This window comes from Hyposmocoma kahamanoa, unplaced genomic scaffold (assembly GCF_003589595.1).
Source record: "Hyposmocoma kahamanoa isolate Upper Pololo Valley unplaced genomic scaffold, ASM358959v1 67, whole genome shotgun sequence".
Taxonomy (NCBI): domain Eukaryota; kingdom Metazoa; phylum Arthropoda; class Insecta; order Lepidoptera; family Cosmopterigidae; genus Hyposmocoma; species Hyposmocoma kahamanoa.
Genome location: NW_020653855.1, coordinates 1,994,438 through 2,007,250, shown reverse-complemented (window position 1 = coordinate 2,007,250; position 12,813 = coordinate 1,994,438). Strand labels below are relative to the sequence as shown.

The 12,813-nt window shown below is 36.0% G+C and overlaps 1 protein-coding gene across 2 annotated transcripts in view; it reads left to right on the top strand.

The window, feature by feature from the left end:
• The window catches only part of LOC113232210 (fatty acyl-CoA reductase wat-like), a 59,262-nt gene extending 47,248 nt beyond the window's left edge, over positions 1–12,014 (top strand). For both annotated transcript variants that reach the window (XM_026466853.1, XM_026466854.1), the window contains exons 7-14: positions 1,486–1,595; positions 3,645–3,722; positions 4,950–5,073; positions 5,837–5,962; positions 8,253–8,372; positions 9,189–9,318; positions 10,359–10,486; positions 11,418–12,014. In XM_026466853.1, the coding sequence (XP_026322638.1) occupies positions 1,486–1,595; positions 3,645–3,722; positions 4,950–5,073; positions 5,837–5,962; positions 8,253–8,372; positions 9,189–9,318; positions 10,359–10,486; positions 11,418–11,508 (907 nt within the window). In that variant the 3' untranslated portion in view covers positions 11,509–12,014. The remainder of the gene's footprint in view (positions 1–1,485; positions 1,596–3,644; positions 3,723–4,949; positions 5,074–5,836; positions 5,963–8,252; positions 8,373–9,188; positions 9,319–10,358; positions 10,487–11,417) is intronic.
• The last annotated feature ends 799 nt before the right edge of the window (positions 12,015–12,813 follow it).

Here is a 12,813-nt window from a genome sequence, read left to right as displayed (position 1 = left end):
ACCTGTGAGCAGTTACGGAGTTGGGTAGTATACAGACAGTCCTGATTGTAGTATCAGACCGAAATTATCATACCATAGCATACCAAATTTCAAGTCGATCAGACACGTTAAAGTAAAATAAATATTCATTTCACCTTACCAGATCGGAAAGGTTATCTTTCTTATAAGAAATCTGCGCGCAAATGCGTTTTTTCCATGCATACTAGCGTTTTTAAAATGAAAAAAAAGCGAAAAGGTTTTTAAAATTCGAAATTGACGATGGACTGTAAAACGTAATGACACATTCAACTACGCGTATATTTTATTATTTTTATTGTTGACAATGATAACTAAGTACTTAATTTTACTGATTTGTTATAGTTCAACTGTTTTTCTTTCATCTACCATTTTCCTCGCTACAGTGAGGTGAAAAGTTGTGTGTTTTGCTCGGTAGCAAATTTGTTTTGCGTCTAGTGACTTAACTTAGGCTCTGGATTTTATTTTTGAATCTTAGAATCCTTCGCTTGCTCAGGTCTCAATACAAACATTCGCGTCATACAACAAATTTGCAGTCTTGCATAACAAATAAATATTTTATGATTGACATCTTACACTACCGGAACACGACTAAGACACACCACGATTACATTGGCGTCCAAAAAGAACTTTGAACGCTTTCCGATCACTCTGTCCGCTTGGCAGAGCTACAATGCCACAGACACATTGTTGCAGTAGAGCTCCTTGTGGAAGAGTTCGTCTAGGGAAGTACTGCCACGTTACCTATTTCTGCCGCCAAGCAGAAATGTAAGCATTGCTGCGTTCCGGTTTTGAAGGGTAGGGGTGCTGCTGAAATTAAAGGCACATGGTATTTATCAACTGCCTCAGGGTGGTGGGCGCAGTGGCAGTACTCTTCATATCTTTGCTATTTAGTCCTGAATGGCACTTCAATTGCTATGGACAGGCGTGTCGCTTACCACTTGTTCCTTGTGCGTGCAGATACAGACAAAGACTAATCGACTACGTAAAGTATCCTATGTCGAAATTGCCCAATTTACAGGGACGCGTTTTAAAGTTTTGAATTCACTGAAATAAGCATAACACGTGACTTTAGCATTTCTCAGTTTTATTCGGCAAAGCTCGTTATTCACATAGAGTATTATAAAATCCTAGATATCAGTTAGATGAACATCCACAATTTATTTCATAAGTGTATACTATGTCACCCGACCCGGTCAGTCTCACTTTAGTTTACCCGCTTGTTGACGCATATATTTTATAATACTCTATGTGGGTAACTAGTTTTGCCGACTAAAACTGAAAAATGCTAAGGTCACGTGTTATGCACATTTCAGTGAATTCAAAGCATTAAAACGCTCCCCTGTCAAGTTGGCAATATCGACATACGATACTTTACGTAGGAGGGGTCGAGACTTGAAACTTATAACACTTTTTACGTCGAGAGTAAATGAGCGATTTAAAGAACAACTTCAAATTTCTTTGTTTCAGAATCTTGGGCCCATGGCCGAACACGTACACGTTTACCAAAGCTTTGGCTGAAAATGAGCTGCGACTAAATGCTGGAAATATACCTTTAGGCATTTTTAGACCTGCGATAGGTAAAGAAAATTACTTTGAAAAGCTCCTAAAAGCGTTCGCACACTACGTCCGATTCATATCAGGGGGTCTACTCTCGACCTCCGTCCGACATCCGTCCGAAACAATTACTGCCAAATACTTATATACTTTAATATATATAAGCAATACTTGACCAAATGAAAAGACGCGTGATACGAATGAAGCTTCACACTAGATACTTGTCTTTTAATTTTGTCGAATATTACTTATTTGACAGTAATTGTTTCGGACGGATGTCGGACGGAGATCGATAGTAGACCACCAGTTCCGAATCCGAGAAATGACGTTCCAAAATGTCACAGGTGATCATTTTATCTCTAGGTGCACAAGCGATATTCGTATTCTCTCGCATTCTAATCGGACTTAGTGCACAAACGACGTCCGAAGTGGGACCGAGCTTTCTAGATTTGTGTAGTCTCGGATTAGCTACGAATGCGCTATTATACAAATGTACAAATCTACGCTAGCGGTATGAACATTATAATATATATAAAAAAATGAGATACATATTACTAGTATTTAAAATATCCATTGTGACCCCAGGCTATGGGACACGGAGGGAAATTCAGGGAAATGGGACTTGTCAACTTATGTCTCAGGGTGACAGTCTTAGGGGCAGTGACCCTAAAGTGGGTGATAGACGTACGAGTAAATACGCGACCTTTTTCACTCATGTATCACTCTAAGTACGCGAATTTTAAAATTGCCGCGCAAGTCCATCAGCCATCAAACACGTTTGAAATCTTGCTCGTAGCCCGCCTCAGCGTCGCGAGTCACGAGCCGCCATTTTGTTTCAAATGAAATAGCTTCTCTCATGCAGGTATCTTGTTTAGCTATTATAGGTGTAACTAAGTGCAAGAGTTCTTCGTACAATGACTCGGGCATTCTTAAATAATTACGAAAGTCTGCCTTTTGTTCACGTAACTCTCTTACTAAATTTCCTAAAATTACTAAAAAACCGACGACGTCGAGCTGAGTAAGAACGCAAACTTTAAAACCGCGATTTTTAACCTCGTACGTCTATCACCCACTTAAGATCTTTGCGATTTAAGGCTCTGAGTAAAACTGCAACCGACGCGTTCGTTTCGTCGCTTGGTATTATACAAAAAAGTACTTTAAATAAAGGTTTTTTTTTAATGTTGTTGTATGTAAATAAATTATTTTATTTTTAAAAGTGATTAAGGTGGTGGCAAGCACCACGGTTCGACATCTTTTATGAATCCATTTCTAAGAAGATTTAAGACATAATTTTCAATCCTAGTAACGCGTTTATTATAATGCAGTTACGCAGAATCATACTTCGTGGTAGACCTGCATGCTGATTTTGATCACCCGGGTCTCGAAATCAGATGAGTTTTTCTTAGCGAGGAGATGAATCTGATTCCTACTATATAATTAAATTTTTATTGTTTTGATATTCAATTCTTTTTTGTGAAATTACTCCACTAGTTTGTTATAATTATTAATACAAAGATTGAACACTCAGAAAAAATTCCTTCGATCCGGTCGAATTCGAACCGACGTCTTCTTGCATACCGTGTCAGACGCTATACCAACTAAGCCACGGCACGAACCAACGGACCTCACGAATTTTTCTATGTGCTTAGGTCGTGTCTTTGTATTTGGTTTTTCAACGACTTTTTAGTCGTAGTGCCATCTATGAGAAATCTATGAAAGATTTATCACCCAGTTAGTACCTTTACAGCTACCAGTCCTGGCGAGAGATGTCGCTATTCACTGTATTTATTTAATTTTTATTGAATTGATATTCAATTCTTTTTTGTGAAATTACTTTACTAGTTTGTTATAATTATTAATACAAAGATCGAACACTTAGAAAAACCTCCTCCTACTATATATTTCTAGTTATGAGTTAAATCAACTATTGTCCCGATTAGAAATGTCAAAAGTTTCCGATCGGCCAGTTGTGAATCGCAATTACGCGGCTCGACTCGGAAAAGACGCAGTTTTCGATCGGGAGAGGCAATAAAAATCAAGCTGCTGGTACTAATGTATAGAAATTGTTTCAGTGACGTCGACATCGACAGAGCCACTAAAATGTTGGATTGATAATATGTATGGACCCACTGGAGTGGCTGTTGGGGGAGGTAAGAATTACCTACATTTCAAATCTTAAAGTTAAGGACGCGGAATGGTACTTTATGTCAATTGCGTAACTTGTAAATACGACATCTGCGTAAATTCCCGAGACTGCGCGAGAATTTTCCGGAAAAGTTTGTACAGGGATAAAAAATATAATTAAAATACCTACAGTCACTGAAAATTACATATAAAATAAAAATATAGAATTGAAATTGATCTACACACACATGCAATTTGCACAGTGTGTTACAAACTAATTTTTAAATTAACGCTTCCTAACATGGGTAGATGGCGTTAATCCTAAACAAAATACAAGAATAGCCAGCACTATCTATAAAAATATGTGCAATAAGCGCCATCTAGTTTATTTGTTTGTTATCACTGGAAATTGGAATAGCTTTGACAAATTGCAGCTTGTCAATGTAAAACAAATTGGTTACAAAAAATAACTATTTGGTACCCGTCGCGACGTCTGGTGTACCAATAGGTACTAAATGCCCGACTACGCCATCTTGTATTGCGATTAGCATTTCTCATTCTAAGATTAGTACATGATATTACTAAAATGTTGTTTAAATAGTTTTGCATATCTTTTTTTTATATTTTATACTTCTAATTATTAATATAAAGATCGAACATCCATAAAAAAATTCCTTCGATCCGGCCGGAATCGAACCGACGTCTTCTAGCATACCGTGGCAGACGCTATACCAACTAAGCAACGGAACGAACCAGCGGACCTCACGAATTTTTCTATGTGCTTGCGTCGTATCTTTGCATTTGGTTTTTCAGCGACTTTTTTAGCCGTTGTGCCATGTATGATATTTCGTTATCCAGTTAGATACCTTTACAGCTACCAGTCCCGACTAGAGATGTCACTATTCATTGTATTTAAATTTTTATTGAAATGATATTCAGTTATTTTTATGTGAAATTACTCCACTAGTTTGTTATAATTAATTATTAATACAAAGATCGAACACTCAGAATAAATTCCTTAGATCCGGCCGAATTCGAACCGAAGTCTTCTAACATACCGTGCCAGACGCTTTACCAACTAAGCATAGCATTTTATACTTCTTTTTTAGTATGACATACCTCAACATTTCCAGATTCAATATTTTGTATTTTTTTATATCATCCAAGTGTCGCCATCTACAGTTTTAAATATGTACTAAAGTTAATTTGTATGAATTTGTACCCCATGTTTGTATTATATCAATATTTTCCAGTAACGGGCATCCTGCGCACGTTAAACTGTGTAGAAACAGTAACCGCAGAAATTGTGCCCGTGGACTACGTGGTGAATGGCCTCATGGCGGCCGCAGTTAGTGTGCATGATGCTTATAAGCAGAGGTAAGTCTGGGACAAATCTTTCACCTTCCGAAGCTCTTACGGTAACACCATTATTTAATACCTACAATTTTTAAATGCAGTTCTGACAAAATCAGTTCCGTAATGCTACAGTTACTAGACAGTCGACGTATCGTGACTATAAGAAGCGTCTTTCCGCGAAATGTGATTCTGCGAAACGTGATTCCTTTAAAAGAATAATGCTCACGTTTGGTTGTGTAAGGCGTTCCTATGTGTACGGGAAAAAATTTCGAATTTAGGATGCCTAAGTCTAATATCTCTCGCCTAATTGTGATTGATGGTTGCAGCTGCATGCCAGTACCTACATTCCTCTTTATTAAATAGGTTAATTGTAGTTATTTTTATTTCTATTTAAATTTAAATTAATTTTGTTAACTACCCTGAAATGTAGTTTCTTATACTTAATTCGAAAAATTATTATTTTAATTTAAAATTTAGTATTCAATTGTTTATTTTTTCTTTAATTTCTGAAATACGCTTTTACCAGTTCATTGTAATTACAGTAATTATTGTAATTAACAAATATGGGCGTAATTGCCTGAAATAAATATATATTTTATATTATTATTATTATTATTACAGTATATTTAATAAATCTGTGTATTACGTCAATCAATACGATGGGAAATACCGCCATATTTCATATTTCCGTTTTATTTTTTTCAATTCCTTGACATTACCTATGTCACTGACCAGATTGACTTTTTTTAGGAGGTTTTTAATTAGTAGATGATTATTTTTCCAGTTCTCCCCCACCGGAACCTCCCATTTTCAACTACGTGAGCTCTGTAGAAAATAGAATCACGTGGGGCGACTTCATGGCGCAAAACGTAGCTAGAGTTGAGAAAAATCCATTCTCCAATGCTGTTTGGTAAGAAATAAAACTAAGTAATAATAACTATATGAAGACCTTCAGAACCTACGTTTAACAACAAAGTTATGTCAGCTACAAGTTTCACGTTCGCTGCGTTCCAAAACTCTGACGTTGGTAAAAAAACTGGCAGGATAAATTGGGTGGCTATATCTGTCATATGCACGCAGAGGGCAGGTGGACATATACATATTTGCCACTTAGTGGGTGGCACAATGTGACCATCTGCAGCTGAGACACAGATTATGAAATAACCTAGACGCACTTGGAATAGCTACGGACAAGAAAATTGGAAATGCGACGAAGAGACTCTTGCCTAGCCATGGGACACCATTACAGGCTAACGAAAGCTATACAGGCAAATGCACTGAATTTTATTTTACTTTTATCTATCTAATTACTCTGGTCGCGTTAGTGTTTTAGATAAATGCTTTTCGAGAGCTATGAAGTAACGTAGGTGACCTTTGACCTGAGTTATGCCATTGAAATTCTAAATAATAATAATATCGTTTATTGCAAAACGTGTTGTTACATTAGGTCTTACAGTAGTTGGTAAAGTATCAAACATGTACCCTATAAAGGCGCAGCAGTGTCAATTTTTAACATATGCATTATTAATCATAATATTATTACAATGAAAATAAATAAATGTAAGCAAATATATTCAGAAAGTCTAATGATTAAATTTTAAAATGATTGTCAAATAGAAATTTAAAGTATTTTAAAAATAAATCATTTTTTTAAACAATTAAAAATTAATTACTTATTAACTAATCGTCAAATTATCTTAGTATTGTATAATAATAACATTTGTCAATTATATCTTCGTAATAATTGCGTTTATTTACTCCGTAATAATTATTCTGCATTTATTTTATTAAATTACATAATTATAATATCACATTTTTATAACACAGATAACATATTAAGATTGCATTTTTTTATAACATTATGAACAATTTTCTTCGTCACTAAAAAACTCCTGCAATTAGTAGCACGTTTACTAAGTTGGTTTTTAAATATTTTTAGGCTATTTATCAATTTTAAAAAGTCAGGGAGTAACTACGTTATAAATTTTAATTGACATAGAATACAGGCCCTAGTTCACCATATGCAGTTTTGAAACTGTTGTTGCTAGCCTGTATTTGGGTCTTAATTTTTCTGAACGACAATACAGAGGATATGCATCCAAATTATTCTTGACAATAGGACACATTTGTAAAATTTCAAGATATTATATTTGATGAAATACGATTGGAAGCTGGTAAACGAGTCTATATTAGCGAGTATGCGAATACATTTCTTCTGTAACGCAAAAACTTTTTTGCGTTAGTGCTGTTGCCCCACAACGCAACACCATAGCTAGGCCAGGCATGAGTATACGCATAGTAAGCGCTAGTTGCTGTCTTAAGGTCAGTCGATTCTTTGTGTTCGTTCAGATCATATGTAAAACTTGACAATTTACCAACAACTTACATGATCCTTCAATTTAAATTGATGTCGACATTTATTCCTAGGAGGCAAAAAGAAGTTTACAGAATCAAGCGGAATGTTGTTAAATTTATAAATTAAGTTTGAAGCAAGAAACTTGAATTTTACCACAACTTGGGGATTTTTTTGCCAAAAAAAAAGCGACATTGCAAAAATATTTAAATTAAAAAGCCAAAAATGATAGTCTGACTTACAACAAGTTCCGTGGCATGTGGCAGATATCGAAAGATCGAACATTTAGAAACCAATTCCTTCGATTCAGCTGGATTCGGACCAACGTCTTTACGCAAACCGTGCTAGACGCTATGCCAACTAAGCCACGGAACGAACTAGCGGACTTTACAAATTTTGCTATGTGTTTCATGCAGGTCTTAGTTTTTGGTTTTTAACGACTTTTTGCCTTATCGCCATCTGTGAGAAATTCACTTCTTCACTAGAAATAATTTAATATCATGGTGGTGTTCAGTGGGACGGCCCCCCACTAGATGGACGGATGGCAAGGGTGGCGGGTAACCGATGGAAGCACGTCGCGTCCGCTCGACTGGTCTGGAAATCTTTGGGGAAGGCCTATGTTCAGCAGTGGACATCTTCATATACGATGAGATGAGAAATGACCGAGTAATTTCGTTCGGAAATCGTGTAGCTTGATGAATGGCAAGATATTTCCGCTGGTTTCGCTCGCTCCTGCTATTCGACAACTTTTTTATTTCCTAAAATAATTATATCACACACATACAACAAACATATTAGTTTCTAATATCATTTACATAATAATACATGATAATCAATCTCATTTCAGGTACATGTCCCTTACCCTGACACCGTCTCCGTTAATGTACAGAATATATGTGCTGTTTCTGCATTTGATACCAGCGGCGTTAGTCGACGGGCTTGCGTTATGTATTGGAAAGCAACCTAAGTAAGTATATTGTCACTTCAATAATAGAGCGATAGAGGACAAGTTCCCCTCATAAGCTCTACCCAAATGAAATAAAAATGTTTTAAACATTGACTTACAATTATATGGACGTCGGATCCGCGCTAAAAAGTGTCCGAACTTATAGGGCGTTAAAATCGTATACAGAGCGTCATTCACGCTCTAGTCTTCGTTTGTTCGATTGACAGCGAAGCAAGCAAAATTAGACAGTACTGCGATGACATTACAATTTAAATTCAACGTTTTAGCTTTTTCATATTCCTTGACATGTCACTACGTTTAAATAGGTTGACTTGGGACATTTTTTTCGTGGTTTTTGTATTAGACCCGTCGTCCATTTATTTGTAAGTCAATGGTTTTAAAACATAAATATTACGTACAATAGAACAATTTTCGCTTAGGGTATTATTATAATTAAAGAGCGAACACTGATCAAACAGAAAACAGACGAGACACATTACATAATTTAATTCCATAATCCCCTTTCCATCATCGGAGATTAGACGTAGGTAGGCTGGGGTTCCACCCTTATGTTGTGGATATTATATATGAAGCGTTTCATATATAATATCCACATATAGCCATGGAAAGGAATTCCCTGTAAATTTATTCCCCGAACGGTATAACTAGGGCCTTTTCAAGGTGAGAGTGAATAGCCATTATTTAGGTGAGGATGCTCCATCGTCGACCTTATCAATACTTTCCATCAGGTGAGACGGAGACCAAATATGCCCTTATTTTTTAATTAAAAAAGAGGCAAAACTTGAAATTCTCTAATGAGCCTTTTTTACTTTTCAGAATGCTTAAAGTTTACAAAAAGATCCACAAATTTTCGACAGTAATAAGTTATTTCTGTACTCGAGAAATAAAGTTCTGCAATCAACATACGCGACGGCTATGGGACAGTATTAGTGATGTCGATAAAAAGGTATGTTAAATTAATAATAACTGTTTATTGATATGAAGCTGTAGCATGGTTAGAACATCACATATAGCAACCGTAGAGGTCCTTGTGAAAGAGTTCGTCCAAAGAGGAACTGGCGGTAAGGAGGTGTAGTAGTGCCGGTGAAATTACAGGCACATGGGACTTGTCAACTTATGTCTCATGGTGGCGGTGTCCCAGTGGCAGTGCCCCTCAGATCTTTGTGATTTAAAGCACTGAATGATACTGCAACTATACTCCCGGACACGTAAATCGAGCCACCTTGCATTTTTATTGTTAAAGGGCTGAATACAAAAGTATTGTTATCACTGAAGAAAACAGTTTTTCCCGGTTTTCTAAATTCAAATTTTCAACAAGGACTCATGGAAATGACGTTTAGTATACCAATTTCAAAACAGCTTAGTAGTTTTCGATCAATCAAACATTGTTTAAGCTTAGGCCAATTAATCTGAAAATGCAAGGTGGCTCGACTTACGTGTCCGGAAGTGTATTATGGACAGGCGTGTCGCTTACCAACAGACTTGTTCGTCCCTTCACTTGGTATCATAAAAGAAAATAACACTTACCTTCCAAGTTTCTTTCCACTTCCCATCATGCATCATCATCCTTCCAAAATCGGGGGACTAGACGTAGGCTGCGTTTCCACTCCTACGTTGTGGGTATTCCAAGGATTCTCTTGAAGTGTTTTGCTTCCACGTTTAAATGGCGAGCTAAGGAATGGTATTCCCTGAACATTATAACTTAGGCCTATTTAAGGAAAGAGCGAATAGGCATTATTTAAGAAAGAAAGAAAGAAAGATAATAATATTTATTTGATCTGATTTTCTTATGACTAGTAACAAAAAGAAAATCTTAATACAAATTATAATATAATTATATATAAATTAATATTTTAATGTGCATGCTATATCATCGACCTCATTGCCACTTTCCATCAGGTGAGATGAAGGTCAAATGCGCACTTATTTTTTTATTGAAAACTAATTTCCAGGACCTGCATCAAACGTAACTTATGTCTTTTTCAGTTGTTCCCCTTTAGTATGGCCGATATTGTGTGGAGTGAATACTTCGACGAGTACCTGATCGGCATCAGGCGATACCTGTTCAAGGAAAGCGATGATACGTTGCCCCAAGCGAAGATAAAATGGAAAAGGTATAAAATGAAAGTACTTAATAAATTGTCTTTGTATGAAAGGTAATAACAGACTAGTGGAGTATATTGATTGCTTCCGTGGCCGAACGGTTACCATGCTGGGCTGCCACGATAATTTGTGGTTGTCCATATGTGGGGCTATGAGTGTGTGCATTATTTATTTATTTATTATTTTATTTTCACAAAAAAGTGGTAGCAAAAACATCGTGATATTCAATGAAATATATTTTCTAATTAATAAAGCGACATCTTTTGTCCGCCGCTGGTAGCTGTAAAAGTACTTGGCTGAGTTAAGAAAAAAATTCATAGGTTTTTCATAGGTAGTGCTATGGCAAAACAGCCGTTAAAACCATAATCAAAGATTTGTAACGGGCATCATGAGGGTAACGAAAACCGAATTACAACGAAACCATTGTACTTTCAGGATATGTCGGATGTTTATCACAAAGAAACGGTTAGGTTAGGTTAAGTTAGTTTTAAAAGAAAAAACATATTCCTCTCAAAATTACTTTCGAGGTTATGAAAATTCGACCAAACGTTATTTCTGGAAAAGTGATTTCGGACTACTGATAGGTAACCCATCAAGAGAAATAAGTAAGGTCTGGTAACTCGTTCCGTGTAGGTAGCTCAGTAGGAGAACGTTATCTCTAATTTGGCGAAAAAGTCGCTAGTCCTTTGATGATAACCAAGGCTGTAATAAGAAGAAATAGCCCAAGGTTTTTTTGGGACATTATAATCAAGTTAGCCAGCATGCAATCATACTAGTTACGTGTGACAAAAAAACATTGCATGTTTCACGAGTAGTACGAGATTTTCGAACCTCGACTCGAAAAGTCTTCGAGTTTCTAATAAAGTCTCGTTCGTAATTCCATATTTACCGCCCTTAACACAATGTACTATTGTGATTACTAATTTTTATCTTTTATTGCAGGCTGTACTATCTACATCAAGCACTGAAGATTGCGTTTTGTATATTGGCCGTATACATATTATATTCCATATTCTATTCATGTTTTAAATAGAAATCAAAATTATAATATACTCACAATCAATTAAGTCAGACAACTAGAACAGTTAACTGCCTAGGTTTCAAATACATACTTCAAAAATAATACAAGAAAACAGTTTTGAATTTTTCTTGCCGTCCGAGACGGTCACAATCACTCAAGATATCTACTTGGAAATTGATAAAAGGGAGTGTTGACACGTTTTTCATTCTGTTATAGTCCATAATCTCGCACTGTGCTCGGTGCAAAGCTCCTTAGGGCGCCTTTAAATTAGTAGCTTGTAGAAGCGCTACAGTGGCGCCACTGTGACTCGAAAGCCGCACGCCTGTAGTAATTGTAACTACAAAAGTAACGCCCGCATGTCACGACAGTTGCGATATAACTGCGTCTCTAAGGGTCGTATTCTAGAACGCTACTCGATGTACAAGTCAGGATTGCAATGGAAACACAAGCACTGGAAATACGACCCTAATGGCAGGGACTTGAGAATGATTTCGAGTGCTTTAAACCATACTCAAATCCTGACTTGAGCATTGAGTAGAGTTCTAGAATACGACCCTGAGTATTGTATGAAAATTAATAGAGGCGCGGCTGCAGTGCCACAATAGCACCACTATAGCACTTTTATAAGCGTCAAATTTGAAAGTGTCCTTAGTACTAATATATCATCGCTCTTTAATAGCATACCAAGGTGTAGGCAAAACAAACGGTGACGGGAATTATTACATCCTAAAGGAAGTAAAAATAAAACATAAGTTGCAATAACATAAAAACAAGTTTAAAAACCGGAAATGGTAGGTCAGGTATTCGCTTTCGACACACTTTCTTAATAATTCTGCAACACATACCAAATGTAACTAATCAGTTTTTTATATAATTTTCGTAATTAAAATATGTAAACTTCAATAATCGTTTGCACTGTTTTATTCTTTTACTTATACATTTTGATAATCAAAGATATGTTCCAGATGGCTACCCTTTGACATTACATTGACATTTTATTTCTTAGATAATTAAAAACAAGGACGGAAAAAATGTTACTATGTTTTTATAGACATAGATTTAAGAAAAATGTTGGCACCAAAACAATAAATTAATATTTTGAACAAATATACGCATAAAATAAAGAATATTGTACAGAACGTGGCTCAAATAGGTTTATAATTATAGAATAAATATCGACAAAATAATTATTACGTAGAGATATTGTCAGGTGCACCGTTTGAATAAATTAAACAGAAATTACTCGACTAAAGTTACTCGCGCGCAATTAGTTTGGACCGCGGCAAGTTAACTAAAAAACAACATTGTAACGTCATA